General features: G+C 49.7%; 1 protein-coding gene across 1 annotated transcript in view; it reads left to right on the top strand.

The window, feature by feature from the left end:
• PODN (podocan) overlaps nucleotides 1–15,134 on the top strand; it is a 385,969-nt gene that overhangs the window by 242,039 nt on the left and 128,796 nt on the right. The window contains exon 5 of the mRNA XM_078673459.1: nucleotides 10,467–10,576. Within this exon, the coding sequence (XP_078529585.1) occupies nucleotides 10,467–10,576 (110 nt within the window). The remainder of the gene's footprint in view (nucleotides 1–10,466; nucleotides 10,577–15,134) is intronic.

The raw sequence follows: 15,134 nt of genomic DNA, 5'->3' as shown, positions 1-15,134 counted from the left end.
TGGCCTTTTGTGTGCGAGTGAAGAGTCCTGTCGAAACTTCCTGTGTTTGCACCAAGATTTGTGCTTTGACTTTGTCTTGTACTTACCCATGGCCAAAGACCTGGACTAGTCTTTGGAGTGAGAACGCCCTCACTTCCTTGCCTTCTGCTTCCTGATGGCCTTTGGATGCATCAGAGAGCATTTGTCACATGGCGTTGAATGAAGCTCTTGGATCCAAACACCAAAGGCAGATGTGAGTCGATAACTGACATCTGCTTCCTGCAGTTGTGGCATGGCTTGAATCCTGTAGTCTTCAGGGGCACAATGCCCCTAACACACTATCACTGAAGTTGATGAAAAACAGACACAAACAAGGATAAGCATTGGAAGACACAGAAAAAAGGAACTAACTTTAGCGCTCAGGGTGGTGCCTATATACAACAGTTTGCCATAACCTCTGGAGGTAGGACGAGGCTGCTGTGAGGTCTGAGGGCATCACCTACTGGCATGCCGGAGCAACTGCTAAAGAGTTTCCAGATACAGTTTGGCACCTATGACAATTCAAAAGGTGAGGAATCAGCATTTGAAGTATTCATCAGATATTCTCATCACTCTGAATACATGTATGACCATCTAATGGGTACTCAACGAAAATTACAGCAATTTCTTTTATTAACTTTTCTTTGCTTTAGTTGTATGAAAGTAGGAATGACCAATTAAGTGTTCATTTAAAGACATTGCATGGAAAACACTTTGTGTAACAATGGTATTGAAACATAGCATTTTAATACTGTAAGAACAGTAAGGTATGTTGTTAGAAATGGGATTTCTGGTTGGCTAAGGCTTGCGCCAAAGCCAGGCAGAAACCACCACTCTAGTCAGGGCAAGGGAGGAACACCCCAAACATAACCCCTGCTCACCCCCTTGGTAGCTTGGCACGAGCAGTCAGGCTTATCCCGGAGGCAATGTGGAAAGCATTTGCGCACGCACACCACAACAACATCCCAGGCACACCACAAAAGGAACTCCACACAAGGTTATATAAAAATAGCCTTTGTATTCTCATAACGCATTAGAATAGTAAACACATAACATACACTGGGCCAATTGGCACGGGCAATATTCACAAGGGATTATTTACACGGGACAGGGCCACGTGGGCCACTGTCAGAACCATCACAAAGCAAACTTGGTAAGAGTAAAATAGATCATGAACAAACAACCAGTAACCACTGGTAATCACTGTACTCCACCTCAACCTGTAACACAAACTACATTATGCACAGTCACCTCAGGCGAAAATCACATTCTGCGCCAACCTCACCAGCATAAACACATTATGCAATCTCCTCACTAGTCTAAACACATTAGACCCTACCTCCTAAGTATAAGTCACATTAGGGGCGTAACTCACACAGTGAAACATCATCGCACTAGCATAACCAAATGAAATGCAAAATAACCTCATCATCATAACCCATATGTAGAGGTATCAAAACAGGGGGCGCAAAACATACTATACACAATACATTTCCTAGCACCACATCACTTTAGTGCATAATCACATTAGGGTCTTGCGCCCTATACCTCTAACACTCCCCCTGGCCAACTGGACATCCAGGAAGGGGCTCAAATGCCCTGTGTCCAGAATGTTAGGGCGCGCTGCCAAAGCAGCGCCAGTCAGGGGTGCGTCATCCGCGCAAACCTAAACTTTGCAGCTGTCCACTACTTGCTTTGCACCTAAGATCCATCACATGGGGACTAAACGCTGCAGCTGGCACTAAGTGCTGCGCAGCTGGAGAAGGCCTGGCACCTCTGTGCCACTTCTGTCCCTCTCAGGGACTCTCACCAGAATTGCGCCTAAACGGTGCAGCTGCCCACTACTTGCTGGGCAGCTGTAAAGGATAAACTGTAGCAGGGAGCTCTCACTGGCCCTTCTAACAACTGCACCAAAATGTACAGGTCCCATGGAGCACACTGGATCCTCAAATAATAAGCGTGGCCCTTCTGGGCCCCGGTAAACAGGTATGGCCCGACGTTGGATGAGCACTGGCACTCTCTGTGCAGGGGAATCCCTGCTAACCGGGACTCTAAAACAACTGGGGTGACGTTGGAGTGGCCCGCAACGGCGGGTCCGCTCTGGGAACAACCACGGGCTCTCACTGGCACCCTACGGGGAAAGACCACAGGCCCCTTTAAACACATATGCCCAGGGTAGAGGCACACAGGCTCTTTAAACAAAGCATGCCGCCCAGGGTTGGAGCCACACTGGGCTCTTACGATAATTAGTGCCTCCATCATTGGAGCGACCCTCCCTTCAGGCGGGGGCCACTCAGGACACAGGCTGGGCTTGGACCGGCACCATCAAGGCTCACCCGGAGCCCCCCCAGCCCTTGCCAACTCACCGGGCTGTTCTCGGGGGACTCCAGCCTTCACTTGACTCGAGAGGCAGGACTCTTCACTGGGATGCGGCCTCCGGGGCTCCCTTCGCTCATGGGAGCCCTGCACCACGACACCTCGCACTAGGATGGGGCGCATTAGGTGTCTTTTTACCCGGTCCTTCTCAGGCGGCAACAATGCTTCTCTCGGCACGGCGGCAGTGGGCGGGGCTCTCTCGCTCCGGAGAGCCTCGTCGGGTCCCGCTGCACCGCGCTTCCTCTGGGGACAACTGCTCGATGCCGCAGGGCTCCCTCCGCTCATGGGAGCCCTGCCGAGCCGCCATACTCCTTCTCTCCCTACCCGGGAGATCCAACGCGGCACGGCATTCCCCCTGGCAAAGGGGGGAAGCGGAAATGACGAACACCGGCTCCGCCCACAACCAGGCGGCGGACTGGACTTCAGCTTCCAGGGTGCTCCTCCGGGGCTGCGGTGGCGATTCCTTTGGCAATGAGGGGTAGGCTCCCTCTATATCAAAAGCACACCACAGGGTGGGCACCTGTTCTATTAAAAAAAAGGAATGAGAGCAAAGTCGCGGGGTGGGCACCCGCGCATATAACTAACCAAATAAGCATGGTGGGCACCCGCAGCTGACACGCAGGAAATCTGGGGGCAATCCCTCGCCAGGGATTCCCTTTCCTCTTCAGGCAGCGCCGTGCTGCCAAGCCCACATAGTCCTCCTTCCCTGAGGCATTTAGAGTACAGCACTCCCATGGCGCTTAGGCTATAACAATCCTTGGCAATGGTAAAACAAAAAGGTCCCAGAAGTCCATCAGGCATCCAGGGGCAGGGCAGGGCCCAGGGAGGCACGCCTTCCCCTGGGCCCCAGCAGCAGCACGCCCTTGGCAGTTTCCAGTATCAAAACACAAGAGCAAAATCATGGAGTCACAGCCCTTCTTTTATACTAAATGTTCTTTTGTTTGAAGGGTGCAGGCAATGGGAGAACCAGCTACAACTGGTTCAGGGGAACTGCTGAGCACTTTTGTTTAGCCAGCCCCTCTCTCCCTTTCACTGGACAGGCTAGGGCCATCAGACGCACCACAGGGGGTGGAGCCAGCATTGTGAAGGGAAGGCACAGCCCTATTCAGATCCCAGGTGCAACTCCTCCCTCCCATTTACATGCAGATCTCCCTATTCACCACCGGGCAGACCCATCCTGACTCCTGGAGCCAAGCACACCAGCCAGCTCCTGTCAATCACAAGCCAGACAGTCAATTCACATTCACTGCACACAGAAATGCCAACTTCTAAAAGTGGCACGTCTACACTAGACACATTAAATCTGCGCACACCGTCGCGCAGCATGCAATCTCACGAGTTCGCACATACCAAACTCGCCCCTGCACTCCCCACACATCAGGAACTACCATGGACACACATATCCCCATGCATTCCTATGGGAGGGCAGGCCACTCTCAGCACACATACACAGAGAGCGCGCACACTTTACACTGGACCACAGTGAAAAAGTGTGCAGAGGCCTAAAATCACCAACACCAGGTTACAGAAACAGGCTAGGAAAATGCAAAAGGTTTCGGGGTGAACCTGCCAAAAGGGCCAAGTACAACACAACCCCCTTCCAGCCAAAACGCAGGGCAGACCAATCACTCCCTAGATGGGCTTCCCTGGTTTGGGCGATAGAACACGGACGCGGGCCCGTACGGCAGGGACACCCTCCGGTTCTACTCCACTCTGAACCCACATGGTTTCCTCTAAACAAGAACTCTTTGGATCAACTAGGATACCCTACTTGTACTCTCTAGTTGTCCACGGCCAGGACCCGGCCCTAGGCCCTCCAGATGTCACAGGTCCTTGCCAATCCACAGAGTGAGGGGAAGTAACCCCTGGCACACAATAGCCATTCTCCACTTTCCTTCTCAGTGTAGTTCCAAACTACCACTGATCCTTCAACCTAGGGTCCACACCCTCAGGCTGACCAGAGGTCACGGGCAAGAATGCCCCACCCTACCTCTACTTCTGGGGTTCCGCACCCTCCCAAGGAAGAACCCTCCAGAACACAACTCTCCCACCAGTTCAGGACCTCTCTCCATCATTGGTCTACCACCTGGGATCCACATTCACCGGATGCACCGGGGTCAGAGGCGAGGACTCCCTCCCTCTGCACCCCTTCCAGAGTTCTGCTCCCTCCCTCTGTAGAGAAGGGTCCCTCTCCCTTAAGATGGGCCACACCTGCTCTCAGGGTAGTACTACCATACTCAGCCAGGGACCCTAAAGATCCCGGCGAGGCCTGCACCACCCCTTCTGGGAAACACAGGTTCCCTCTCCTTTCAGATGGGTCCTTCCTGTGTTCATAGGGGTACTGCTAGAAGGCAACCCGGCCAGGACACTAATTACAGATGCCCTGCCTTCCAGGTCAGGCCACAACCTGAACCTGGCTTTCCCCTCCACAGGGAACGACCTCCAGAGGCCGCACAAATGGTCAAGCACTCTGGGCGGTCAAATGCCCTGCGAACCAGGACCTCACGGGGAGCACACATACCCCCCCTTGAGGGTGACATATAACTAATGTGTCGTGTGGCAGTCTCCCTGTCTCTCAGGACAGAAGTTGTGTCACCATGGTCGCTCACTGGTGGCTCAGCCCTTCTGGCTGGCCCCTGACCCACTGGCTTTTCCACTGGGGCTGGTTGTCCCCCTCTCACCCCTCAACCAGGACTTCTGCACCCTCCACTTAGGAGCGGTACTGCCCAACACCAGGACCGCCGGAGTTCTGGTTACAGACCCTCCCTGTCCTCTAGACACAGAAAGATCCTCCTCAAATGACCTGCAAGTACAGCCTAGGCCCCCGACCTGGCACTCCCTTAGGGAACCCTCCAGGCCCTGAGACAGGGTTTTGGGCACATGGAGACACGCAGTGCCTCCCACTCCTTCTCCTCAGAGACAGGACGTGGGCCCCTACAACCCTCCCATTCTACTGGGACCTAGCTGGGCTACACATGAACCTCTTCCCCACACAGGACCAGAAGATACACAAGCCACTTCTTTTGGAATCACTCCCCAATGCCTCTGCAAGACCTCTAGCACACCGCTAGATGTCCACCTTATCGTCCAGTGCATCTGCAGGACCTCCTGCACACCACCAAAGGTACTCCTCCCTTGCAGGCTCCTTTTATCACCAAAAGAACTCACACCAACTCCTCCAGTGCAACACACCACTCATCCACACACGCCCCCTCCAGACTGGTGAGACAGTTCCTCACTGCCACTGACTCTCAACCTGTACCCTCTTACTGAGCACCAGGCACCATACTCTGGGAACTGGGAATGGGACTTCACGCACTGGACACACTTTTGCTGCCACCACTGGATGCCACCATACTGGGGAATGCAGACACACACACACTACAATCAGGGAATAACCACCCTCCCGAGCTAGCCATTTCTCCTCCACACTCCCTCTCTCCTATCTACCCACACCTCTGGGGACAGGAACAGGGATTGGGCACTGGACCCAGCAAGGGACTCCCTATCTATGGGAACCTCCCCACCTACTGGCGCCCAGTCCTGTCATTTTCTCTCTTCTGCCACTAAACATAAAAGCGCAGGAACACCATTTAAAAATGACACTCTTGAGGAAAAACAAAATCAAAAACAATAATCCCCAACATGTGACTATCTAAATGCAGATTTTTGTAATGTAGCCAGTTGTCGCTGTGGTACTGCGCAAACACAAGTCCTAATCCCACCGCTGCTACCAATGTTAGAAATGGGATTTCTGGTTGGCTAAGGCTTGCGCCAAAGCCAGGCAGAAACCACCACCGCTCTAGTCAGGGCAAGGGAGTTACACGCCAAAGATAACCCCTGCTCACCCCCTTGGTAGCTTGGCACGAGCAGTCAGGCTTATCCCGGAGGCAATGTGTAAAGCATTTGCGCACACACACAACAACAACATCCCAGGCACACCACAAAAGGAACTCCACACAAGGTTATATAAAAATAGCCTTTGTATTCTCATAACACATTAGAATAGTAAACACATAACATACACTGTGCCAACTGGCATGGGCAATATTCACAAGGGATTATTTACACGGGACAGGGCCACGTGGGCCACTGTCAGAACCATCACAAAGCGAACTTGGTACAAGTAAAATAGATGATAAACAGTCAACCAGTAACCACTGGTAATCACTGCACTCCACCTCAACCTGTAACACAAACAACATTATGCACAGTCACCTCAGGCGCGAATTACATTCTGCACCAACCTCACCAGTATAAACACATTATGCAATCTCCTCACTAGTCTAAACACATTAGACCCTACCTCCTAAGTATAACTCACATTAGGGGCGTAACTCACACAGTGAAACATCATCTCACTAGCATAACCACATGAAATGCAAAATAACCTCATCATCATAAACAGGGGACGCAAAACATACTATACACAATATATTTCCTAGCACCACATCACTTTAGCGCATAATCACATTAGGGCCTTGCGCCCTATACCTCTACCACTCCCCCTGGACAACTGGCCATCCAGGAAGGGGCTCAAATGCCCTGTGTCCAGAATGTCAGGGCGCGCTGCCAAGGCAGCGACAGTCAGGGGTGCACCATCTGCGCAAACCTAAACGTTGCAGCTGCCCACTACTTGCTGGGCAGCTGAGAACCATCACATTGGGCCTAAACGCTGCAGCTGGCACTAAGTGCTGCGCAGCTGGGGAAGGCCTGGCACCTCTGTGCCACTTCTGTCCCTCTCAGGGACTCTCACCAGAACTGCGCCTAAACGGTGCAGCTGCCCACTACTTGCTGGGCAGCTGTAGAAGGTAAACTGTAGCAGGGGGCTCTCACTGGCCCTTCTAACACCTGGGCCAAATGTTGGAGCCACGGGGCTCTGAAAATGAACAGGTCCCATGGACCACACTGGCTCCTCAAATAATAAGCGTGGGCCCCTCTGTTCCCCGGTAAACAGGAATGGCCCGACATTGGACGAACACTGGCACTCTCTGTGCAGGGGAATCCCTGCTAACCGGGACTCTAAAACAACTGGAGCCACGTTGGAGCGGCCCGCAACGGCGGGTCCGCTCTGGGAACAACCACGGGTCCTCACTGGCACTCTATGGGGAAAGACCACGGGCCCCTTTAAACACATACGCCCAGGGTAGAGCCACAAGGGCTCTTTAAACAAAGCATGTTACCCAGGGTTGGAGCCACACTGGGCTCTTACGATAATTAGTGCCCCCATCGTCTGAGCGACCCTCCCTTCAGGCGGGGGCCGCTCAGGACACAGGCCGGGCTTGGACCGACACCATCAAGGCACACCCGGAGCCCCCCCCAAGCCCTTGCCAACTCATCGGGGTGTTCTCGGGGGGACTCCAGCCTTCACTCGACTCGGGAGGCGGGACTCTTCACTGGGATGCGGCCTCCCGGGCTCCCTATGCTCATGGCAGCCCGCACCACGATGCCTCGCACTAGGAAGGGGCACATTAGGTGCCTCTTTACCCGGTCCTCCTCAGGCGGCAACAGTGCTTCTCTCGGCACGGCGGCAGCGGGCGGGGCTCTCTCGCTCTGGAGAGCCTCGTCGAGTCCCGCTGCACCGCTCTTCCTCTGGGGACAACTCCTCGATGCCGCAGGGCTCCCTCCACTCATGGGAGTCCTGCTGAGCCGCCATACTCCTTCTCTCCTTACCCGGGAGATCTACCGCGGCACGGCTTGCCCCCTGGCAAAGGAGAGAAGCGGAAATGCCGAACGACGGCCCCGCCCACAACCAGGCGGCGGGACGGACTTCAGCTTTCGGTGCTCCTCCCGGGCTGCGGCGGCGATTCCTTTGGCAATGAGGGGTAGGCTCCCTCGATATCAAAAGCACACCACGGGATGGGCACCCGTTCTATTAAAAAAAGGAATGAGCGCAAAGTCGTGGGGTGGGCACCCGCGCATATAACTAACTAAAGAGGCGGGGTGAGCACCCGCAGCTGACACGCAGGCAATCTCGGGGGAATCCCTTGCCAGGGATTCCCTTTCCTCTTCAGTCAGCGCCGCGCTGCCAAGCCCACACAGTCCTCCTTCCCCGAGGCATTTAGAGTACAGCGCTCTCAAGGCGCTTAGGCTATAACAAGCCTTGGCAATGGTAAAACAAAAAGGTCCCAGAAGTCTATGCGGCATCCAGGGGCAGGGCAGAGCCCAGAGAGGCAAGCCTTCCCCTGGGCCCCAGCAGCAGCACGCCCCTGGTAGTTTCCAGTATCAAAACACAAGAACAAAATCATGGGTTCACAGCCCCTCTTTTATACTACATTTTCTTTTGTTTAAAGGGTGCAAGTAATGGGAGAACCAGCTACAACTGGTTCAGGGGAACTCCTGAGCACTTTTGTTTTGCTCAGCCCCTCTCTCCCTTTCACTGGACAGGCTAGGGCCATCAGACGCACCACAGAGGGTCGAGCCAGCATTGTGGAGGGAAGGCACAGCCCTATTCAGATCCCAGGTGCAACTCCTTCTTCCCATCTACATGCAGATCTCCCTATTCACCACCGGGCAGACCCATCCTGACTCCTGGAGCCAAGCACACCAGCCAGCTCCTGTCAATCCCAAGCCAGACAGTCAATTCACATTCACTGCACACAGAAATGCCAACTTCTAAAAGTGGCACTTCTACACTAGACACATTAAATCTGCGCACACCGTCGTGCAGCATTTAATCTCACGAGTTCGCACTTGCCAAACTCGCCTCTGCACTCCCCACACATCAGGAACTGCCATGGACACACATATCCCAATGCATTCCTATGGGAGGGCAGGCCACTCTCACCACACATACACAGAGAGTGCACACACTTTACACTAGACCACAGTGAAAAAGTGCCCAGAGACCTAAAATACCCAACACCAGGTTACAGAAACAGGCTAGGAAAATGCAAAAAGTTTCGGGGTGAACCTGCCAAAAGGGCCAAGTCCAACATATGTTTACCAATGCATACCAATATATTCTTACCTTCAGGATATTGTTGTAGTCAATATTTTGGCAGGGCAATATTTGTCTTCTCCTTAATCTGGCTTGCAAGCTTTACAAAGCCTTAGAATTTGCTCAATTTAAAGTCTCAGCCTACGTTCTTACAGTCACAGGAACAACCGCACAATTTAACTATAAAACTCAATAATCTGTCAGAGGTGTCAGGATGGCTTTGCGAGCCTTCTTGAAACTCAGCAACTTTGACTGAAAATATTACCCTGTTATTTGACTAACTTCTGGTATAATATTTGCCAACTGTGTTATTTAACAGTGATTATTGGACTCCCCTTTCTTTGCATCTCAATTTGTCTTGGACACATTTACGGTTTTGTCTTGATTTATAGCTACCCTATTTTTTCATTTAAAGGTTCTCATTTAAAGTTTATGTTTTGACTCTGTTCTGTACTGCATATTTGACAGAACAGCGTTATCACAAATGTCACTCCTACAGCTCTCACGCCATTTTAACCACAGTTCAATGGCTTTAATGCCATTGGCTTGTCTTTAGTTACTAGAAATGTACTTTGCAGTAGTGGCTGGTGGCAAAACAGATTTTTTCATTATCTCCCCATCACCTGAGGGTGCATCTAGAAGGCTGGTTAGTAACATCGGTGCATTACATGTCAGGTACTATAGAGGGCAGCAGTAAAGGAGGCTCATTTTGCCTATTGAACACCAACTTACTCTTTGTGTCTTTGTGTTCAGGGAAGAAGGTGTCCTGTGGCTGAAGGAACCCTTTGCTCCTTCCCAGAACAACAAAGGGCAGCTGATGCCACTCCCAAGGTTGTCAAATATCCTGCTTTTCCCTAGGGTACCTTTACAAAGGAGATAGTACCTTGAGGAGATGTAGATGGAGATGTGCCATGACTATGCAGATGGAGAGGAGACCTGGTGACTTGACATTGGACACTGGAAGCAACCCACCTCGCTTTGTATTTGCAATAGGACCGCTTCATCAGGCAGGCTTTGCTTTACATTGCCTCTGTAACAAGTGCATAAAAGCAAATACGAATTGCACACAAATTAGTACTCTTTTCTGATGATCATAAAACAGTGGTAGACATTTCAAATATTTCTTTTTCAGCTAACTGCGGCGCCAAAATATCTTCCACCCTCTTTGGTCAGCGCAGATTTTGCAGCAAATTATCTCACAAAGATATATGGATCTACCTTTGGACAAAAGCCAGACTTAAGGTATTGGAGTTCATGTTTACTGGTATATACATTGTTCAATCATGGATTCAGATGAAGACAAAACAATGATATTTTATTATGTTTCTGCAGAAGTGAATTCAATATTTTGGTACAATATGTATTATGCAAGCTTTTCCAAACTGACAATGCTTTAGAGTGTAATTTAACGAAAGTTTATTTTCAACAAAGAGAACGTTCTTTTACTTTAACAATGTCGTTACAAGTGTGAAAAAACAGCTATTCCAGGTTACCTTCCTACACGCTGTTTTGGCGTTAGCCGCCTCTAAACCACTTGGATGATTATCAAAATAAAGAGGCAGGCGCTGGAAACTGGAATACGGGAAACAGAGTTTCATTCGCTCCGGAGCAGAACACGTCAGATCAGACAAGAGGGTATCTTCTCGAGTCGCCTTCTCAACATCTCTGAGGCCTGGCCTCTTATACACTGGTTTATTACTTTATTACATACAACACATTCTTGGTAATGCTTTGATGTACGGAACGACATCTCCTAAATCCCCGCTCCAGGCCCGTTCCCACACACATCTACAGTAGAAGTCCCCACCCCGATCTCAGCATGATGGCTATCGCGCAGCTGGGCATTCCGCTGGGAACAGGAATATGTGTGATCGGTCGGATCTTGTGGTGTGAGGGCATTGATTAATCTCGGCCCCCTTTGAAGGGAGGCGAGTTTCTACAGTAGGGGGGCAATAAACTGCATCCGCAGGGCTAGGTGATGGCCTGGGATCGGCTTGGACAATCAGGCACAGGGGAAGGGGGTTATCAGAAGCCCATCTGTGTGAAAGGGATGAAAGGGTAGGTGGGTTCCACACGGGATGTGGCTCTGGAGCTGGGTCGCGCTGAAGCTGTTTGTGGCTCCGACAGATGCTTGGGGGTTGCCAGCGCGCGGGGGATGATCGCAAGGCGAGGGAGATGTGCAAGCGATCCACAATGGTACAAGAGTGGTCATGGTTTCAAAATGGCTGCTGCTTACGTGTTCGTAAAAGGTCTGAATGTGACAAGATGGCGCTGGTAATGTTCACTCTATGATCCAATATTCAACACAAGAAGCTGCTATTGACCATTGGATAATCTGTAGTATCATCCACGCACACTAGTCATTGTTGTAGAATATGGATCCTGTTAACATTAGCATAGGCATCACCTTCGATTTGCCATCACATCCACAGAAGGATCTATGCCTTAGATTCCGGGTAGCGGGCTTCTTGAGGGAGAATGGAATGACAGCACAGGCACCACCATGTAGATATCCCTGATATAGTTTGTAGCTATTAAGGAAGATCAGGAAGAGTCAGTAGATAATGCTCACCCACGAGTACCCATAGACCCCGAGAAATTTACAGCATTGCCTTGCACTGCCTGGCATAATTGCAGTGAAGAGGGAGAGCTGCAGGTTTTCCCAGGACAACAAATGATGACCATCCTTAGAGTTACCTTCTTTGAAGTGTGCAAACACCAGACAAGTGGGGATTCCAGATGTGGCATGAGGTGCTCTGGCCACTCGAGACAACTCACATCCCCCCAGACTCTTGGAGTGTCATGGTGTGCAGGAAACTGTGGAAAATACCTGAGAAATCGGTGAACCTGTAGGAATGGAAGGTTTAGCGGTTACTGCCAGCTCTCGGAGGCCGTGCTCCATAGTTCCCACTGCCATCTTTCTTGATCTTGTGGCCATGTGAGAAATAGGCAGCAAGTTCATCCCCACATTCGAACTTGGCGGGTGTAATGCAGGCAACTGATGGTGGCCGAGTCAAGGATCCCACCTTCTGAATGTGAGAACGCCACTTCTGACTTATAGTTGGTGGCTGGGAGGTGATTAGTGAGACTTTTGCAGAAAAAAGCTATGGGCTCCCCTCTTCACCCTGATAAAAACAGAGGCTTCAGTAACGTATTACACTTTAAAGAGACTATTGTACAAAAGATCAATAAAGATATATAAAAAATAAAAAAAAAGCTTTACAGCGCAATCGCCTGAGGTAACAACTATTAGTCTTTAAATGAGAAGAGCAACTTAATTTACTATCTTTATGTCAATTTCATAAAACATTGTATGCAGCTATGGGGCACTTCGGAACACTTAGTAAGGGATAAAAAGGGCTGTGGAATTATGATTGACAAGATAGTTTATTGAGAGAACAATAAATCTAGATCAGAGTTTGTTGCAAGTGCCTTGCAGTATTTATAGATTGCCAAGTCTAGTGAGAGGTGCACTATAAATCCTTTAGCTCTTGAAGGTGATGGGCCATGGGCAAATACATGGCAAGATGAGGGTACAGGAGAAAGATTATCTACATGCAAGTGGTGTCCAGGAGCTTATAGATGCTTTTATTAGACACTGACAGAAGCAGAATATTCCTGTATACAGATCCCTTAGGACTTCTGATAAATCACAGATAGGCCTATGGTGTTCTGAAAGGGTGTTCCAGACAGTGGATCAGTAGTGATAAAGAGTTCAAATTGCAAATATGGTATATGTATGTGGGCACAATGAATTCTAATAGCACCTCTCTGTCTTTTTTGTGACAATGTTGAGAAGGTATAATTGAAAATGCACCAATAATGAGGTCGTTGTTAACCGTGATCTTGAGGTAGTCACTTCTTTAAATATTTATCAGTCTTCTGATGCACGGAATGAATTTATCCAAGCTTAGCTTTCCACAGTGAACTTTGAATTAAGATATAATGCAATGAAATTGCTAATCCCAGCATGCCACCAACCTGCTTTCCTCAATCTGCCAACAACCTGACATTTTTGATACAGCTTAATGATGCCTCCAATGGTAAGTCATTCACTGAATTAATGTCCTAAAGTATCTTCAGAATTACAGAAGCATTCATCACCCCACCCTTACCTTTCCTTCTGTATATGACCTAGGGCTGAATTTTTGTTTTGTGTTTGTGGAGAAGGAACTCCATCCCAACGGTGACTGAGTTCCCTCCCGGCCAACATAATGATCTACTCACCTAAATTAAATTTGAGCATACCATAGTTTGACGACGGTGGAGACTTCACCGTCTCCACTGTGGTCAAACTCCTCTATTGACCCGACGGAGTGAGTGCCATTGGAGATTTGAATGTGTGTCCACCCACCTAATTTAGATGGGTGGACATACAGCCCTTTTTCAGTACCCATCACCGCCAGAAAAAACCTAGAGATAAGGAGCACTGATAATTATGACTTCCGTTGCAAGGGGGATATTGTGTTTATATTGGTTTTTTTTTTAAAAACCTGCTTTGGGATTTTCTTTTTGACAATAATTATTTTATACGTCTAACGTACGGCTTCATCATGTTAATAGAGCTGTAGATCTGCATTGGCAGAACTACTGTGACAGCTTGACAGCTGTTCTTGTCAATGTTTGAAATGCCCATCCACCTGGTGAAAGACAGGCCTAACCTCCATCTGGCCATGTAGAAAATTGGCTTGCTGGTTGAGGGGGAGGGGGCCCTACTAAGGCAGAAACCACAATTTTTATCAGTGTGAAACACAAGCAAACCCCAAATCAACCTGTTCTCAACCCCCAGGCAGCTTGGCACGGACTCTGCCTCAGCCCACTCACAAAGGTTTTAACACTAGTCTTTTGTGCGTCCAGAAAAGCTTGGGCCAGGGCAGGGAGGAAGGAAATTCCAGACACGTCTGTAGGGGGAGGAGTATAGAAGCTTCTCCCACTTTAAAGTGGGCACGTGGTGTACGTAGTGGGCCCTCAGACTCAACTCTTCAGATAGCTTCTGGAGAGTGGCAGCCAGCACAAGTAAGAATGGTGGGTTGGTGGGCAGGGACGGAGTGGAAGGGAAGTCAACAGACTACGGGATGGTAAAGTTAAATAAAAAAATAGAAAAAACGACACCTTGTGCTCGCCGCATCGCCGACTTGTGCCACTTACATCATAGTATCACACCGAGATTTGGTCAAATCCATCAGCCCACATTCCCAAAAAAGAGATGAAAAGGATCCTAATGAACAGATTCCTAACATAAAGTCTATGCTAGCCTGTCCCCATGGGCTCCGCAATGACATTAACAGTAGTACAGGGCTGAAGCACATCCATCCCAGTAGAACTTCTCACAAACACTGCTCCCGCCGGATACCTGGAACTGAACTGATTCGAACCGGGCCCAGAAAGCCTTCTTGGAGATTCTGTCCCAGTGCTTCAGGAATGAATGGCGGATGTTTAATAATAGCCCTGATACAACATACTATATCTTGCTCTAGTTTTAGTTTTTGATCTATGTTAGGTGTTCATTTTCTTATATTTCAGGTCTTTGATTCTGTTTCCAATCGTATGTACAGGTTCTTGGGTCATGTTCGCAATTTATAAAACACTTAAAATAAATAAATATGGAGATGGCAGTAAAGGAGGGAGAGCACCTTCACATCTGGATTGCTACCACTGCCGGCAGGATGCTGACTAAAGCGGCTGAAGTGCTCCACTGCTATGACTGCTTCAGATGCTCTACAGAAGTCTGAGGTTGTGGGTGACTGGTGGAATGCCTGTGGTTACCAGTGAGAATAAGAAAACACTCCAGGGAAGAGGG

Source organism: Lissotriton helveticus, chromosome 1_2, assembly GCF_964261635.1.
Source record: "Lissotriton helveticus chromosome 1_2, aLisHel1.1, whole genome shotgun sequence".
Taxonomy (NCBI): Eukaryota; Metazoa; Chordata; class Amphibia; order Caudata; family Salamandridae; genus Lissotriton; species Lissotriton helveticus.
This window is presented reverse-complemented; position numbering and strand designations above follow the sequence as displayed.